At 38.3% G+C, this 13941-nt stretch overlaps 1 protein-coding gene across 1 annotated transcript; it reads right to left on the bottom strand.

The window, feature by feature from the left end:
* Positions 1 to 1055: 1055 nt before the first annotated feature.
* On the bottom strand, positions 1056 to 6122 carry K441DRAFT_696695 (uncharacterized protein). Its single transcript, XM_067652918.1, has 5 exons — positions 5623 to 6122; positions 3761 to 5243; positions 2552 to 3115; positions 2263 to 2502; positions 1056 to 2109 (listed from the first exon to the last, which is right to left on the bottom strand). Exons 1-5 carry the CDS (start codon positions 5976 to 5978, stop codon positions 1312 to 1314), a joined length of 3441 nt encoding a protein of 1146 aa, XP_067503735.1. The 5' UTR covers positions 5979 to 6122; the 3' UTR covers positions 1056 to 1311.
* Between the last annotated feature and the right edge of the window lie 7819 nt (positions 6123 to 13941).

The following is a 13941-nucleotide window of genomic DNA, read 5'->3' as shown; positions in this document are numbered from 1 at the left end:
GGGGGAGCCTAACTTAACCCAGCTAATTAGGATTTTCCATCCCCGGGATAAAAAATCGCTATTAGCTCGCTTACTACTAGCGCCTTAGCGGCCCTACTAATAAGATACCTACTTATAACTTATAAGCAAGAAAGCACCACGTGCTAAAAGGGAAATTTTAGAATAGCGAGACTTATATTATAATAGCAATAGTAAGTAAGAAGGATTAATATTTGTTCCGCTAATTAAGCGGTATATATATATAGATAGTAACCATAAAAGAAGAGTTGCTAGTGTTGGGAATAAAGGCAAGGGGTCACCATATAAGGCATATTGCCGTCACGTGTCGCCGCGGCACTAGCGTGGCGAGGAGCCCTAAGCTCCTCGCCCTCCCTCATTAAGATCAACAGAACAACAATCATCATACTATCTACGAACCGTAGCTACGTGATATCACCTTGTGTAACCAACAACTAGGCTTAGCTACTATATTAGGTATAGTACTGGCGCTCTTGGAGCTCCGAAGCCTCGAAATCCACTCCACGCTACTAAAAAAATCAGTAGATCCACAGCCAATGCAGACCGGCTCCAACCATCCACGCCAAAAAGGCTCCAATCCAAATAGATCACTGGTGATGCAGTGGCTCTACGCCAATCAATTGATACACGGCTCTAAAAACAAGCTCCAAGCCACTGATTTTACACCGGCAGAATCGCACTTGGCAAAAGATTCCGGCAGTAAAGTTACTGCTATGAGTTACTGCCCAGATCCTGTCCGAATATTCATCATTGCCGTAAGTTTTAGCCGAATAATATAATCCGCATAGCCTTCGGTATCTCGCTTGTACCTTACTTTAGCCACTAACCTATTACTTCTGTTGCTTAATAAGAGATATAAAAACTAGTATACTAAAAATAACTTTTTTTTAAAAAGGAAGTATAGTTAAAATTTAAAGCCTTTTATATATAATATTTATTAAAAAAAATATTTTAAAAAGTTTTTAATACTAATATAATAGCATAGTATATAATTAAACTTTGGTAGAAGGCCTAGGCTTAAGATAACCATATACGTCCTCGCGTATAGCTTAGTTCGCTATATATACTACTATATCTTTCTTTATTCTACGCGTCAATCTTTATAAACGATCGCGTAACGTCTTATAGTCTCCTTTAATGTACACGTTCTGCGCGCCTCTGTGCCTCCGTGACTCCGACTCTACGGCCCGTGACATTGCTATACTAGAACCACGCTTGCCCTAAAAGTCGTGAAGGTCTTTAGCATGTATAAAAGCATCTCCATCAAACAGCCATATTTCAAGACAGCGCGGATTAATCATTAGAGTCGAGATATAGGATCAGTCTTTCTTCTTCCGGAGTGCCGGTGCGGCTATTCTCCTGGTGTACCTCCCACCATGTTTCGAAAGCCGTCTGAACATCTTCATCGGATTTGATGAGAACAAAGTCCCCGTCATCGAAGTAATTGAGCTTGAAAAGGTCCGCGCTAACCTGGGGTGGCGTGCGGAAATTAGACGCGTGTGCAACGATTCTAAGTAAGAGAGCGCTGTAGGTAATTGTGGTCTTTATCTCCAGAGTAACGGTTGTTTTGGCCATTGATGGGGTATACACCTTAACCGTGATCTCCGGGGGTAGAGCACCATCATCGAAGGAGGATCCAGTCAAGTGAGCACCAGACGGTTCAGAGGTTGTCAACTTTCCTGTAGACTCACCATCTGAGTTAGAGATTTCTGCGTAGGGGTTCTGCATCACGGGTTTCTCCAACGCTATTGGAGAATCTAGAGATGTTCTCATCACTCGTCGTTGGTGATCAATTGCACTAGCCCACCCGTTATGGGAGCTTAGAAGCGGAAACACTATAACGAAATTCTCTACGCTAACTCCTCCTTTCCAGAATATCTGGCATGCATGCGGATTTGTTGGACGCTGCAGTGGTAGGACATGTGTCACGTTCTGCATGAATATCCTTCCCTTGAGATGCAGCCTCGGTCGTCTTGGGGGATTAATGTCTTGGGGCGCTTTGCCAAACAAGGCAAATCCGGATCTCTTTTTGGACCCAACAGGCATCTCTTTAAAAAGGCAGAGGATTTCTTCGAATAGAAAGATTCTGTACTATTTGGCGTATGACTGGTTAGCGAAGTAAATGAGACTACTCTAGCAGAAGAGGAAAGTAGGATATGATTAAGTGTTGACCTTGCGGTGACGCTGAATCCGCGTGGAATGTAGTCACGCGGTACACAGTACTAAAGATAGAATATCTCTTACCATTCGGTGGATATGGCCTGGTTTCTCTACGTAACAAACCCCGTGGAGGAGTAGATGTCCGAAAGCTTCCACTCTATGGTGTTTCCAGTCCACGACGTCATCATTGAGCTCTTGTATGACTTTAACGGATTTCTCCTTATGTGCATGTTCGGTGATTCGTTGGAGAAGAGCGGACAGGCCCCCTCGGGCCTCCGTAATCGCAATCCCCGTGTTCTCATGAGAGGGCGGATCATCCAGTTGCTAGCAATGGTTAGCTTGACCAAAATATCTTGATATTAGAGTCGCTCACGCCCAGGAACCATTGGTATCGCTTCAGGTGCTCAATAGGTTCAGAGAGGAAGGAGGACAGTCGATCTAGATGTTGCACTAGACGGAGACTTCCAGGGCTTGACACACTCTCTCGCAGCTTCCTGTAATTTTGCATAGCATTTCTCGAGCTGTTAGCCTGGTTTGACGCGTATGGCTCTATAATGGCGAAGGAATCCATCCAAGTTAAAAAGAGATCGGCTAAATTTTCATCCTGGTGTGGACGCGAATACATCCGCTCAACGGCGATGAGAAATCGTCTATGCATGTCCAGCACTCGGTCTAGGTTCAAAAAAATGTTGTGGATTTCGTCGCCAGATAACACAGCATTACGCACAACATGCTCTTTGAAACTGTAAAGAAGCTCTAGTTGTGACACATGTATGCGCTCCATTCTCACGAACCGCTCGAAAATCGGATGATCGGCTTGCAGCGACATTAAATCCCAGTTGTGTTCATCAGCCTCGCGCATTGGTAGAGAGTTTTCATAACCCAGGTTCTGACTACGGTCAAGGAGCCCAATAATACGCTGCACAACCCGGGTGACCTGAAAACAATCAGTAAATTACAGGTTTCATTAAAAAACTTCAAAGAGCCTCATGAAGACATGCCACCCGCCCAGCTCATACATCAGTCAATAAGATGCAGTAGCAAAGCAGTAGCGTAGCTTCGCACATATGACCTAAGCTAAAGCATAGAGATTTCTCAAGGGCAGGAGGCTAACTTACCCTGACAAACAGTGTTTTTATCCATATTCAATATTGATTAGCAATTATTGAATATTGAATATTGACGTTCAATATTCAATATCAATACGAAAAGTGTCAATATTCAGTATATTGAATATTGAATATTTTGTAATAAATATAGCAGTATTGTTCTATTTTACTTATTTCCTACCTCTTTCCTATATCTCTACCTATACTATACCCCTACTTTATCTGTATAACTATGTAGAGGACGGGTAGAGGACGGGTAGAGGACGGGAGAGAGGTGAAGGGAGGGGGGGAGGGGGGTGGGTGTAGCGTCCAACCACCTGTGCACGGATCCTACTTATCACGTGTTTTGATTTTGTATGGAGGCTTGGCTCAATATTCAATATTCAATAAAATGTCAATATGAGTCGGCGGCTCAATATCAATATCAATACGCTCTAATATTGATATTGAATATGGATAAAAACACTGCTGACAAAGCCATTGGTATCATCAGCATACAAATCAACAAGCATGAAACGCTCTGAGGGGGGCAGTTCGAGGTGCTCACTGCATAGTTGCAAAAATTTCGACGCGACCCATTTGTCGAAATTTCTTCCCGAAAGATAACGTGGGATCGATAAAGGATCATCGGGGCACAGCGAATTGTGAATGGCCAGTAATACATCTCCCCTTCTCAGAAGTCGCCATAACAGCAGTACGGGGTCCGTTTCTTCACCTCCTTCCTCTTGTAGAAATTGGGATAATCGGGGCTTTAGGAGCGGAACATTTGCTAGACTAGCGAGAATAGCACGGGAAATATAGAAAGTCGATTTTTCATGACCACCAATAGTATCCTCCGTGGTCGGGTTGTTAGATAGATCATCATCCATCTCATCCTCGATAATCAAAGAGTCTGGAGCGGACGGTTGCTCGCAACATGACTCAGGCAGCTTGAACCACGACGCAATTGATTCTGCAGTCGGACGCCTCGCCGGTTTCAGTTCGAGCAATTGGGCTAATTGATCAGGAAGAGGATGAAGTAAATGGAAGAAGTGGTTCTGCAAATTCACTTTGCTGAGCTCGCGCAGCCACTCGGCCACAAGCGTAATGTTCTCAGCGTACGAGGCAGGAGCGTATTCGTTTGAAACCCGCAACGATTTCAAGCTCTTGAACGTAGCTTCGCGATCGGTACTCGTGAGGACACCGAGCATTTCGGTAAAGACACACCCTAATGAGAATACGTCAGCCGGGAAACCTCGCTTGCGCTGGTCAGCGACTTCGGGCGCTGCATAAAGTCGCGTAAAACCAGTTGGGGATTCAGTTTCTGCATCAGCAGCTCGAGTATATGAGCGGGTGATGCCAAAATCTGCCAGATATATCTTGTATTTAGGTTCGGGTGATTGATCACCGCCATGTCTGCGTTTGACCAGCAGGTTCTTAGGCTTGATATCCATATGCTTGGTCAATTTTTGGTGAAGGAACCTGAGTGTGCTGGCCAGACAGCCGAAGAAAGTGTATACAGCATGGAGTTTGGGGAACGCAGGTTCAAAATGTATGATGCCTCCTGATTTGGGATAATCAGCTATGATGCCTTCGAGGAAACTGTCCAAGTTCTGTTCGGCTGCAGGATATAAGAGGATTGAAAACTCTTGTTTGAAGGTATATGTGCCGACAACTTGCACAATGTGCGAGTGTGGTAACCGTCGGAGGTGCTCGACTTCTTTCAAGGCGTCGGAGCGTTTCAGGGTACGATTACACTTAATGGTTTTGCGAGCCAGGAGAATTCTTCTGCAACGGACTTTCTGGACAATGGTGCTACCAGAGCTGCCTAAGAACTCTTCGACTTGAAGAATCTCGGAAATCTTCGCTGCTTCGTTTGGTTTGAATTGGGCATGTTCACCTCTGCCAGACCAATTCTTCTCATCGAGGGTTGATGGAATCAGATCTCGAGACTTTAGAAGATTGTACCAGGAGCTCCTGCATGCACATTAGCAAAATGGAGATGTTTATTTCTCAAATTGAAAATCGCAGCTTCAATACGCCCTCTTGCATAAATTTCCACCAAGGCTCTTCAAATACCCGGTAGACTTTATTGTTAGGCACTTACGAAGTTCGACGTTGCACAACCTAACACCATTGAGCTTCATAATGCATTAGATACTGACATTGCACCAAATAGATAACCGTCGCTTGTAGGCAAACGATGCATGTAAGCATTCGAAGTCTGGAAATCGCAATCGAATCATTACACTATAGGCGACAAAACAACCCGTGCGCATCGCTTTCCCATACAGTACAACTAGAGGCGATGCAAGGGAAGCATTGTGTCATGAGAAAGAACATTTGGGAAACCCACCTTGACATTGCGGATTCTCGATGTGAGCTGAAGTTACCCGTAGTTGCAGTCCGAAAGGTTGCCACGCTGCTACGCACACTCTTGGCCGTTACATAGGTAGAGTTGCTGGCCGAGCTAAGCCTATTCGCTATTTCAGGAGCATCAAATGTAGGCAATTTATCTGCAATCCACACGGATGCCCCATTGCCGTGTATTGGAATCGGCCTAGGTTCCAATTCTTCCAATACATCTCGACTTTCTATCTCATCCGAGTCTGATTCATCGGTATCCAGGAACAGGTACGAGCTACGTTCACTCTCGTCTAAGGGTGTAGAAGTTGGATCTAGAGCTGCTAGGCTGGAGTGTTTTGATTGCATTTCCGCTAATGTATTAGGCCGAACGATAGCTGAATATGTCCAGTAATTGGCCTTTGATAGAGCATGTAGGGCCCCCTGCCCACTTAGCGTACTGCAGTGTCGTGTAGATGGTTGAGGCTTGGAATTATCAATGGACTATTGGAGAGTAACAGTGGAGTCCATGTTGCGCGTAGCTTGTCTCGTTCCCAGACCTTCTTGCCAAGGCTTACCTTGCCAAGCCGCTAGCCGCTTTTGGCAAGACCTTCGTTAGAAGGTCTGGTACACGGTTCGGATTTTTGTTAGTCCCGCGCGGGGTATTTAGGCCTATATACACCTACTTTNAGCCAAATTNTCTCAACTCTTATAGCTCCCTAAGCTATTCCTNATGGCTAGAATTACNAAAGCAAACCTGGCGAANAAGACTACGTTGCCNGATTTGCCCGATTCTAATTCGTTATCTCGTCGTCGCGCCCNACGCCCCCGAGTCGTAGCAGCCCACGACNACCGCCGCCCTCTTCCTACTGTAGCNAGAGTACCCAAACCGACGAGCCAGCTTTAAATAATAACTAAGGACTACTAATAGGTATAGATTTGCTTTATAGAAGGGGGTANGCTTTAGGTAGAGCCTNGCGNANAGCTTTAGTAGAGGCTTACGCAGAGCCCTACGCAGAGCTCCGCGTAGAGCTTCGTGCAGAGCTTCTGCAGAGCTTCGTGTAGAGCTTCGTGCAGAGCTTCGTGCAGAGCTTCGTGCAGAGCTTTGCAGAGCTTCGTGCAGAGCTTTGTGCAGAGCTTTATGCAGAGCCTCCGTACGCAGAGCTTCATGCAGAGCTTCATGCAGAGCTTTAATGCAGAGCCTCCGTACGCAGAGCTTCGTGCAGAGCCTCCGTACGCAGAGCTTCGTGCAGAGCCTCCGTACGCAGAGCTTCGTGCAGAGCTTCGTGCAGAGCTTCGTGCAGAGCCTCGTGCAGAGCCTCTGCAGAGCTTCCTGCAGAGCTTCGAGCAGAACTTCGAGCAGAGCTTCGTGCAGAGTCCCGTGCAGAGCTTCGTGCAGAGCCTCGTGTAGAGCTTCGTGCAGAGCCTCGTGCAGAGCTTCGAGCAGAGCCTTGTGTAGAGCTTTAAGGAGCTTTAAGCAGAGCTTTGAGCAGAGCTTCGAGTAGAGCTTTAAGTAGAGCCTTATATAGAGCTTTATATAGAGTCTTATATAGAACTTTATATAGAGCCTTATATAGAGCTTTATATAGAGCTTTATATAAATATATAGGCGTATAGATTATATTTTTATACTAGTAATTAATTATAGAATTTATAGAAATAATTATATCGGAATTATATAGATATATTTATTTATTATTATATTATAGTATACTATTATATAGATATAGAATCATATATTTATATATAGTTCTAGTAGCTAAAATACTATATAGCTCTAATCTAGGGGACTAGGTAGTAAGGTATTAATAAAAAGTTCCTTAGCGCTATTAGCTAAGCTATAAAACTAGTTATCTTATATGGAACTATAGGGGTTTATAAGAGAATACTTACGCGCTATACTAGAATATATAAAGTAGTAGTTCTACTAGTAGACTTATATATAATATAACTACTATATAAAGAATAATTATAGTATAAGGCTACCTAGTAAAAGGAAATATACGCTAATATACTAAAACGTATATAAGGATCGAGGCCCCTTATAGAGGTAATACGGCCTAAGTATACTAGCTAGGAGGCCCTCTACCTATAGGTAGTAAGAGAGAAAGAGAATAATATAAAAATTATTAGCTTACTAGGCGGAGGACCTAGCGCACTGATTAATAGAGTACTACTATAGTAATAGAGGATAATGAGGCTATTAGTATAGATAGAGATATACTCATATACTTATTTATAAAATAGGTAGACCTTAGATAAACGGAGGTAGTGAAATATAAGACGTAGTACTATAGAAGTGGAATACCCTAACTTAGTTAAATATGTAATACCCTCCTATATAAAGACTAATAAAGGTAAATTTTATAGCCGCTTTCTACTATAGATAGAGATTTTAAGCCTAATATATAGCTAGTAAGGTATCTATATTCGCTTAAATACTATACCTTAATACACTTATAGATAGCCTATTTAGTTAGTATCCTATATAGTAGCTTTCTATAGCTACTACTTACTAAGGTATATTAGTACTATTTACTGTATAGGTATAAATAATATTACTTATACTCTTTCTATAAGTAGTGGCCTATAAGTAGTATTATTAAAATAGCTTATAGGCTAAGAGTTTTTTATTTATCTCTATATAGTATATAAGATTTATAGGAACTACTTAAGGATATACCTTTAGCCCCTTTAGAGACTAAATACCGCTGCCTAGCTATAGGCTAGTACGCTAATAAATTACCAGATACTCCTACTGCCCCTTTAGATCTTCTATATTACTAAAAAGTATAGTATATAAGGTAGACCTAAGATAAAAGATATATTAGTTTAGTAAAATATAGAATATATAAAACTAATATATCTTTATATCTTTAGGTCTACGTATATGCTATATTTTTTAGGTATATTAGAAGATTTAGGGGGGGTAGTAAAAGTATCTAGTAATTCGCTAGCGTACTACCTACGGCTAGGTAGGGGTATTTAGTCTTTAAGGGCTAGAAAAAGGCGTACCCTTTAGTATCCTTCTATTAGATCTTATATACTATTTAAAACTATTAAAGAACTTCTTAGCCTATAAGCTATCTTATTTCTACTTATAGAGAGTATTTAGGTAATATTGTTTATACCTATACTAGTAAGTAGCTAGTCCCTTACTAAGCGGTAACTATAAAATAGTAATATATAGCGTACTAACTAAATANGCCACCCATATATATATTAAGGTAAGGTATTTAAAATATANATGCTTACTAGTTATATATTTAGGCCTAAACCCTCTATCTATAGTNGAAAGGCGACTATAGATTTTACCTTTATTAGTATTAANTATAGGGTGTTCTTTATAGCTGCGTCTTATATTTTTACTACCTTCTTCTATTATCGCTTCTATTTAAGATCTGCCTATCTTATAATTAGTATAGTAGATTTCTATCTATATTAGTAACCTTTTATCCTCTATTACCATTATAGCACTCTACTAGTATAGNNTTAGGTCTCNNCCTAGTAAGCTAATAGTTTCTATATTTCCTTTTCTNTCTTTACTACTTATANGTAGTANGNTTCCTAGCTAGTATATTTAGGCGTATTACCTCTTTAAGGGGCTATCGCTCCTTATATATATTTTAGTATTTAGTATATATTTTCTTCTACTAGGTAGCCTTATANTATAACTACTCTCTATATAGTAGTTAAGTTACTATATAAGTCTAGTAGTAGAACTACTACTTTACGTTCTAGTATGGCGCGTAGTATTCTTCTATAGGCCCTTATAGTTNNATATAGGTACTAGTTTTATAGCTTAGCTAGTAGCGCTAAGGAGCTTTTTACTAGTACCTTACCGCCTAGTCCTAAGCCCTAGATTTAGGAGCCGTATAGTATTATTAGCCTTATTACTACTATATATAGTAAACGTATATATTTAAAAGAGGGTCCTTATTATAACGGAACCTTATAGCAAGAACTACGATGGGCTCGTTAATGGGCTAGGTGTGTAGGAAATGCAAGTACAAAAGTCAACAACGTAATAACAACTGGTGGAGTGGTTGCCCAATAGATTAACTCCAATTATATTCTGAGAATTACTACAAGGAAGGAACTATCTAGGTAGGGATTAAGGGTCCTTAAATACACAACCGTACTTCTATAAAATCCTTCTTGTATATAATATACGTCTTATACATAAGGTACGTAAGTTCCTTTCATTCCTCTCGTTTAATACGTAGCATATCATATAACCTTAGTTACTATTCCTCGTCACATAGTTCTATCAGCTCCATTCTAGACCATACCTAAATTAACTAACTAGCTTTTTCCGTCTCTTCTCTAAGTAGTCGTAATATTATACTTAAAGCGTCCATAACACTATCTCCCTCCTCTTTATCTTCGTCCTTAAAGATTTAAAATATCTCTAAGTTGTTTACTAGAGGTATAATATCCGTCTAATTAATTTAGTTAATATTATTGCTCATTATACCTAAAGCAATTTCTTCTTCATACGCCCAACGTTATGCTCGCACTATTGCTGCAATATTATCTCTTAGTAAGATTATACCATCTCCATGTTCTTGTTGTTCGAAAGAGGGGTTAGTTTATATTATATTGGCGAACCCATCTTCGCGACAACCGTCCTCTTACTTAGAGTGTACTAAAGCGAATATTCGTTTGTCCTATAACGTTTACTCTACTTCTAATACTAAATATACGCGACCTATTACTCTTAATAGTCGTCTGGTTCCCTAATTAATTTGTCTTAGGGTCTTATGTTTAATCTACTACTACTTAGCTAGATAGTAAACTATTGCAAGCCCTTACTAAGTTAGAACGTTCCTATAACGCAAAATAGAAGGCCCTAAATGCTTAAATTACAGCGTCTGCTTATCTACTTCGTCTTAAAAAGGTTTATAAGAAGGTTCGTTTTAAGGAGTAGAAACTTATAGAATAAGGTTTATAGGAACTAGGCGATAAAAGAACGAACTTTCTTTTAATAGAGAAGGAAACAAATCTAAGTAGTTCGGCAACTACTCTTCTTAGGTCCCCCTTAGGTAACTCATTCTTTAGCAATCCTTTTTTATTAATACTACCTAACCTAATCTCTTCCGATACTCCTTTACCTTTCCTATAGCGTTTTTTAAATTCTCTAGTAGCTCCTAGGTAGTCTTAGTATAGCCTATCCACTTAACCTCGTACTATATCTCGTTGTTAATATCTTTATAATTAACAATCCTTAATACTTACCATTCGTCTTCTTCTTATCCTCTATACGTGTCTACTTTATAGACTAGTAGTTCAGTATTCCTATATGCTAGTTCTAGCATTGCGATATACTATATAGGGTAGATCTTTATTTTAGCTGGTAGGTTTAACTTAAACGTAACCGGTGAAATTCTTTATATAATTTTAAAAGGTCCTAGTCTAACATAGTCCAATTTCTTACTTAGTCGTTGACTCTTAAAATTTTTATATAGTAGCCATACTTTATCTCCCTCCTTAAGATCTAGTCCCTTAGATCTCTTAGTATTATAGTACTTTTTTATTCTCTGTTATACTATCTTAGCTGTCTCTATAAAGTCTGCATAAAGATTTATTAAATCCTTTATTCTTTCTTTAGCTGTACTACTCGTTTTCTTTACTTGCTATAATAATAATGATATCCTCGGCTTATACCCGTAATTTGCCTTAAATAGTAATATACCTATCCCTTTTTAAGGTATTACATTATATGCAAACTATATAACTAGTAATAGCGATACCTAATTATTCTATATATAATTAATATAATACCTTAAATACTATTCTAGTGTCTAGTTTAATCTTTTTATTTAACCATCTATTTGCGGATAATATACGGTAAAAGTTACTACTTAAACTCCTTACTCCGCTAAGAATACTTCCTAAAATGCTGCTACGAATCTTAAATCTCTATCTAATATAATCTTACTTAGTGCTCTATATCTTACAAATACTTCTTTAACATAGATTTTAGCGACATCTTCCGCTAAGATTTCTTCCGTATATACTATAAAGTATCCCCACTTTATAAGCTTATCTACTATTACTAAGATTACGTCATAATCTTATCCGGTAATAGGGTCCTTTAATTTTAGCAACTTAATAATAAAGTCCTATAATATAACCTCCTATAGTCTCTCTGGTATTTTAATAGGTTATAGCCCTCTATATAGCTTATACCTCGTCGGTTTATTCCTTTAGCAATTTAGACATTCCTTTATAACTTTTCTAGCTATCCTCTAAATTCCGTCAATAATATACTCCTCCTAGAGTCTTAACACTAAGCCCATAGCTCCATTATATCCTTAGGTTAATCCCTTATAGAAGTTCTCTATAAATTGCTCTACTATACTTCTTAGGATATACTTCACTTCTTAATTTTTATATATATCCGTCTATAGATCTTCTAGCTATACTTCTAGAATTCTTTATACCTAAAAGCTTTCTAGTATCTTATAGACTTTCTCTAGTTTATTATCTTCTTAAGTTACTATAATTTTCGGATAATTATACCTAATCAATCCGTTTATATCTTTTTGCAATAAAGCCCCTAATAGCTTTTCCTTATTTTATAGTTCAGCTTTACGGCTTAGAGCATCTACCCACGTATTATCTATACCCTTAGTATACTAAATCTCAAAATAGTATTCCGCAAGCATCTCTGCCCATCTAACCTATCTTTAGTTAAGTTCCTTCGTTATTAGGAATCCTATTAGGTTCTTATAATCCATTTTAACCATAAATAGTTTCTCTATACCTTATAAAAATGCTCTCTATTTCTTTAATACTACAACTATACCTAATAACTCTTTATTATAGATATCATAGTTTAACTCCGGTAGTATCATCTTCCGACTATAGTATACCACTAGGTACTATCCATCTTAATGCCTTTATATAAAGTATGCCCCTAGTATATAGTCTAATATATCTATTTCTACAACCGTCTCTAGTCCTAGTTAATAAATCTTAAGAACTGGCTCCTAGGTAAACAACTCTTTAACTTTCTTAAAGAGTTCTCTTTACTCCTTCCCCCATACCTATAGTTCTTCTTTCTTTATTAACTGTGTAAATAGCTTAATATTCTTTAACTATTACGCTATAAACCTTCTACAGTAATTGCAAAACCCTAGAAATAATCTTAACTATATAACGTTCTCTAGTTCCTACCAATTTACTATAGCCTCGATCTTCTTTAGATCTATACTAAGTTAGCCTAGTTTAATAATAAATCTAACAAAATCAGTCTTTCTAGTAAAGAACTCGCATTTTTTAATTGCTACTAGTATCTGTTCTTCTTATAGTCTTTTTAAAACCCATTTAATATATTCCCCGTGTTCTTCCTTAGTTATTAAGTAGATAATAATATCATTAAAATATACTATAACAAATTTATCTAAGTGTTCTCCTAATATATTATTAATACGCTTTTAGAACGTTGCTAATACGTTTATAAGCCCGAATTATATAACTAGTAGTTTATACAGTCCTTCCTTTAACTTAAAGGCTACCTTTTATTCATCGCCTTCCTTAATCCTAATCTAATGGTACGCCCATCTTAAATTTATCTTTGTAAAGATTTACGTATTACCTATCCTATTTTAGATTTCGCTAATTAAAGGTAAAGAATACCTATCCTTTCTAGTAATACTGTTTAACTATCTATAGTTAATACACAGCCTTAGTTTACCATTCTTCTTTAGTACAAATAGTACTAGATAACCCGCTAATAACTACAATGGTCTAATATATCCCTTTTATAGATTTTCCTAGATAAACTCTTTTAACGCTCTATCCTCTTCTTCAGTAAGCTTATAGATTAGAAAAAACTTTAGACTTATTCCTAGTTTTAACTCTATTTTATAGTCCTATACTACATATTCTAATAGCTTTTTACTTTCCGGTGACTATAGTTTCTTACTATACTTATAATATCTCTTTGGTATATAGCTTAATCCTTTTTCTATTTCTTCATAGGTTGCTCCTACTTAGTACTATACCAACTTGGCTTATTATTATATCTTACGGCGTTAAGTATCTCTAATATCGACCTAACCTATAATCCAATCAATCCTTAAATTATATTCCTATAACTAAGGCATACCTAATACTGCCTCGTCCCGTCCCAATGGTAGGATATTAAAAAACATCTTAATTTGTCTCCCTTTAATAGTTATCTAAATAGGTCCTGTTTCAAGATTAATAATCTCTCCCCTATAGGTTATTAGATCTCCTAAAATCGTAACTAATAGGTAAAATTACTCCTTTTATTTATAAGGTAGCCCCATTCTCTTAACTACTACTAGTAAGATATAGTTTC

Source organism: Cenococcum geophilum (genome assembly GCF_001692895.1).
Source record: "Cenococcum geophilum 1.58 unplaced genomic scaffold K441scaffold_23, whole genome shotgun sequence".
Taxonomy (NCBI): domain Eukaryota; kingdom Fungi; phylum Ascomycota; class Dothideomycetes; order Gloniales; family Gloniaceae; genus Cenococcum; species Cenococcum geophilum.
The sequence above is the reverse complement of the archived record's forward strand: the minus strand, read 5'-3'. Positions and strand labels throughout refer to the sequence as shown.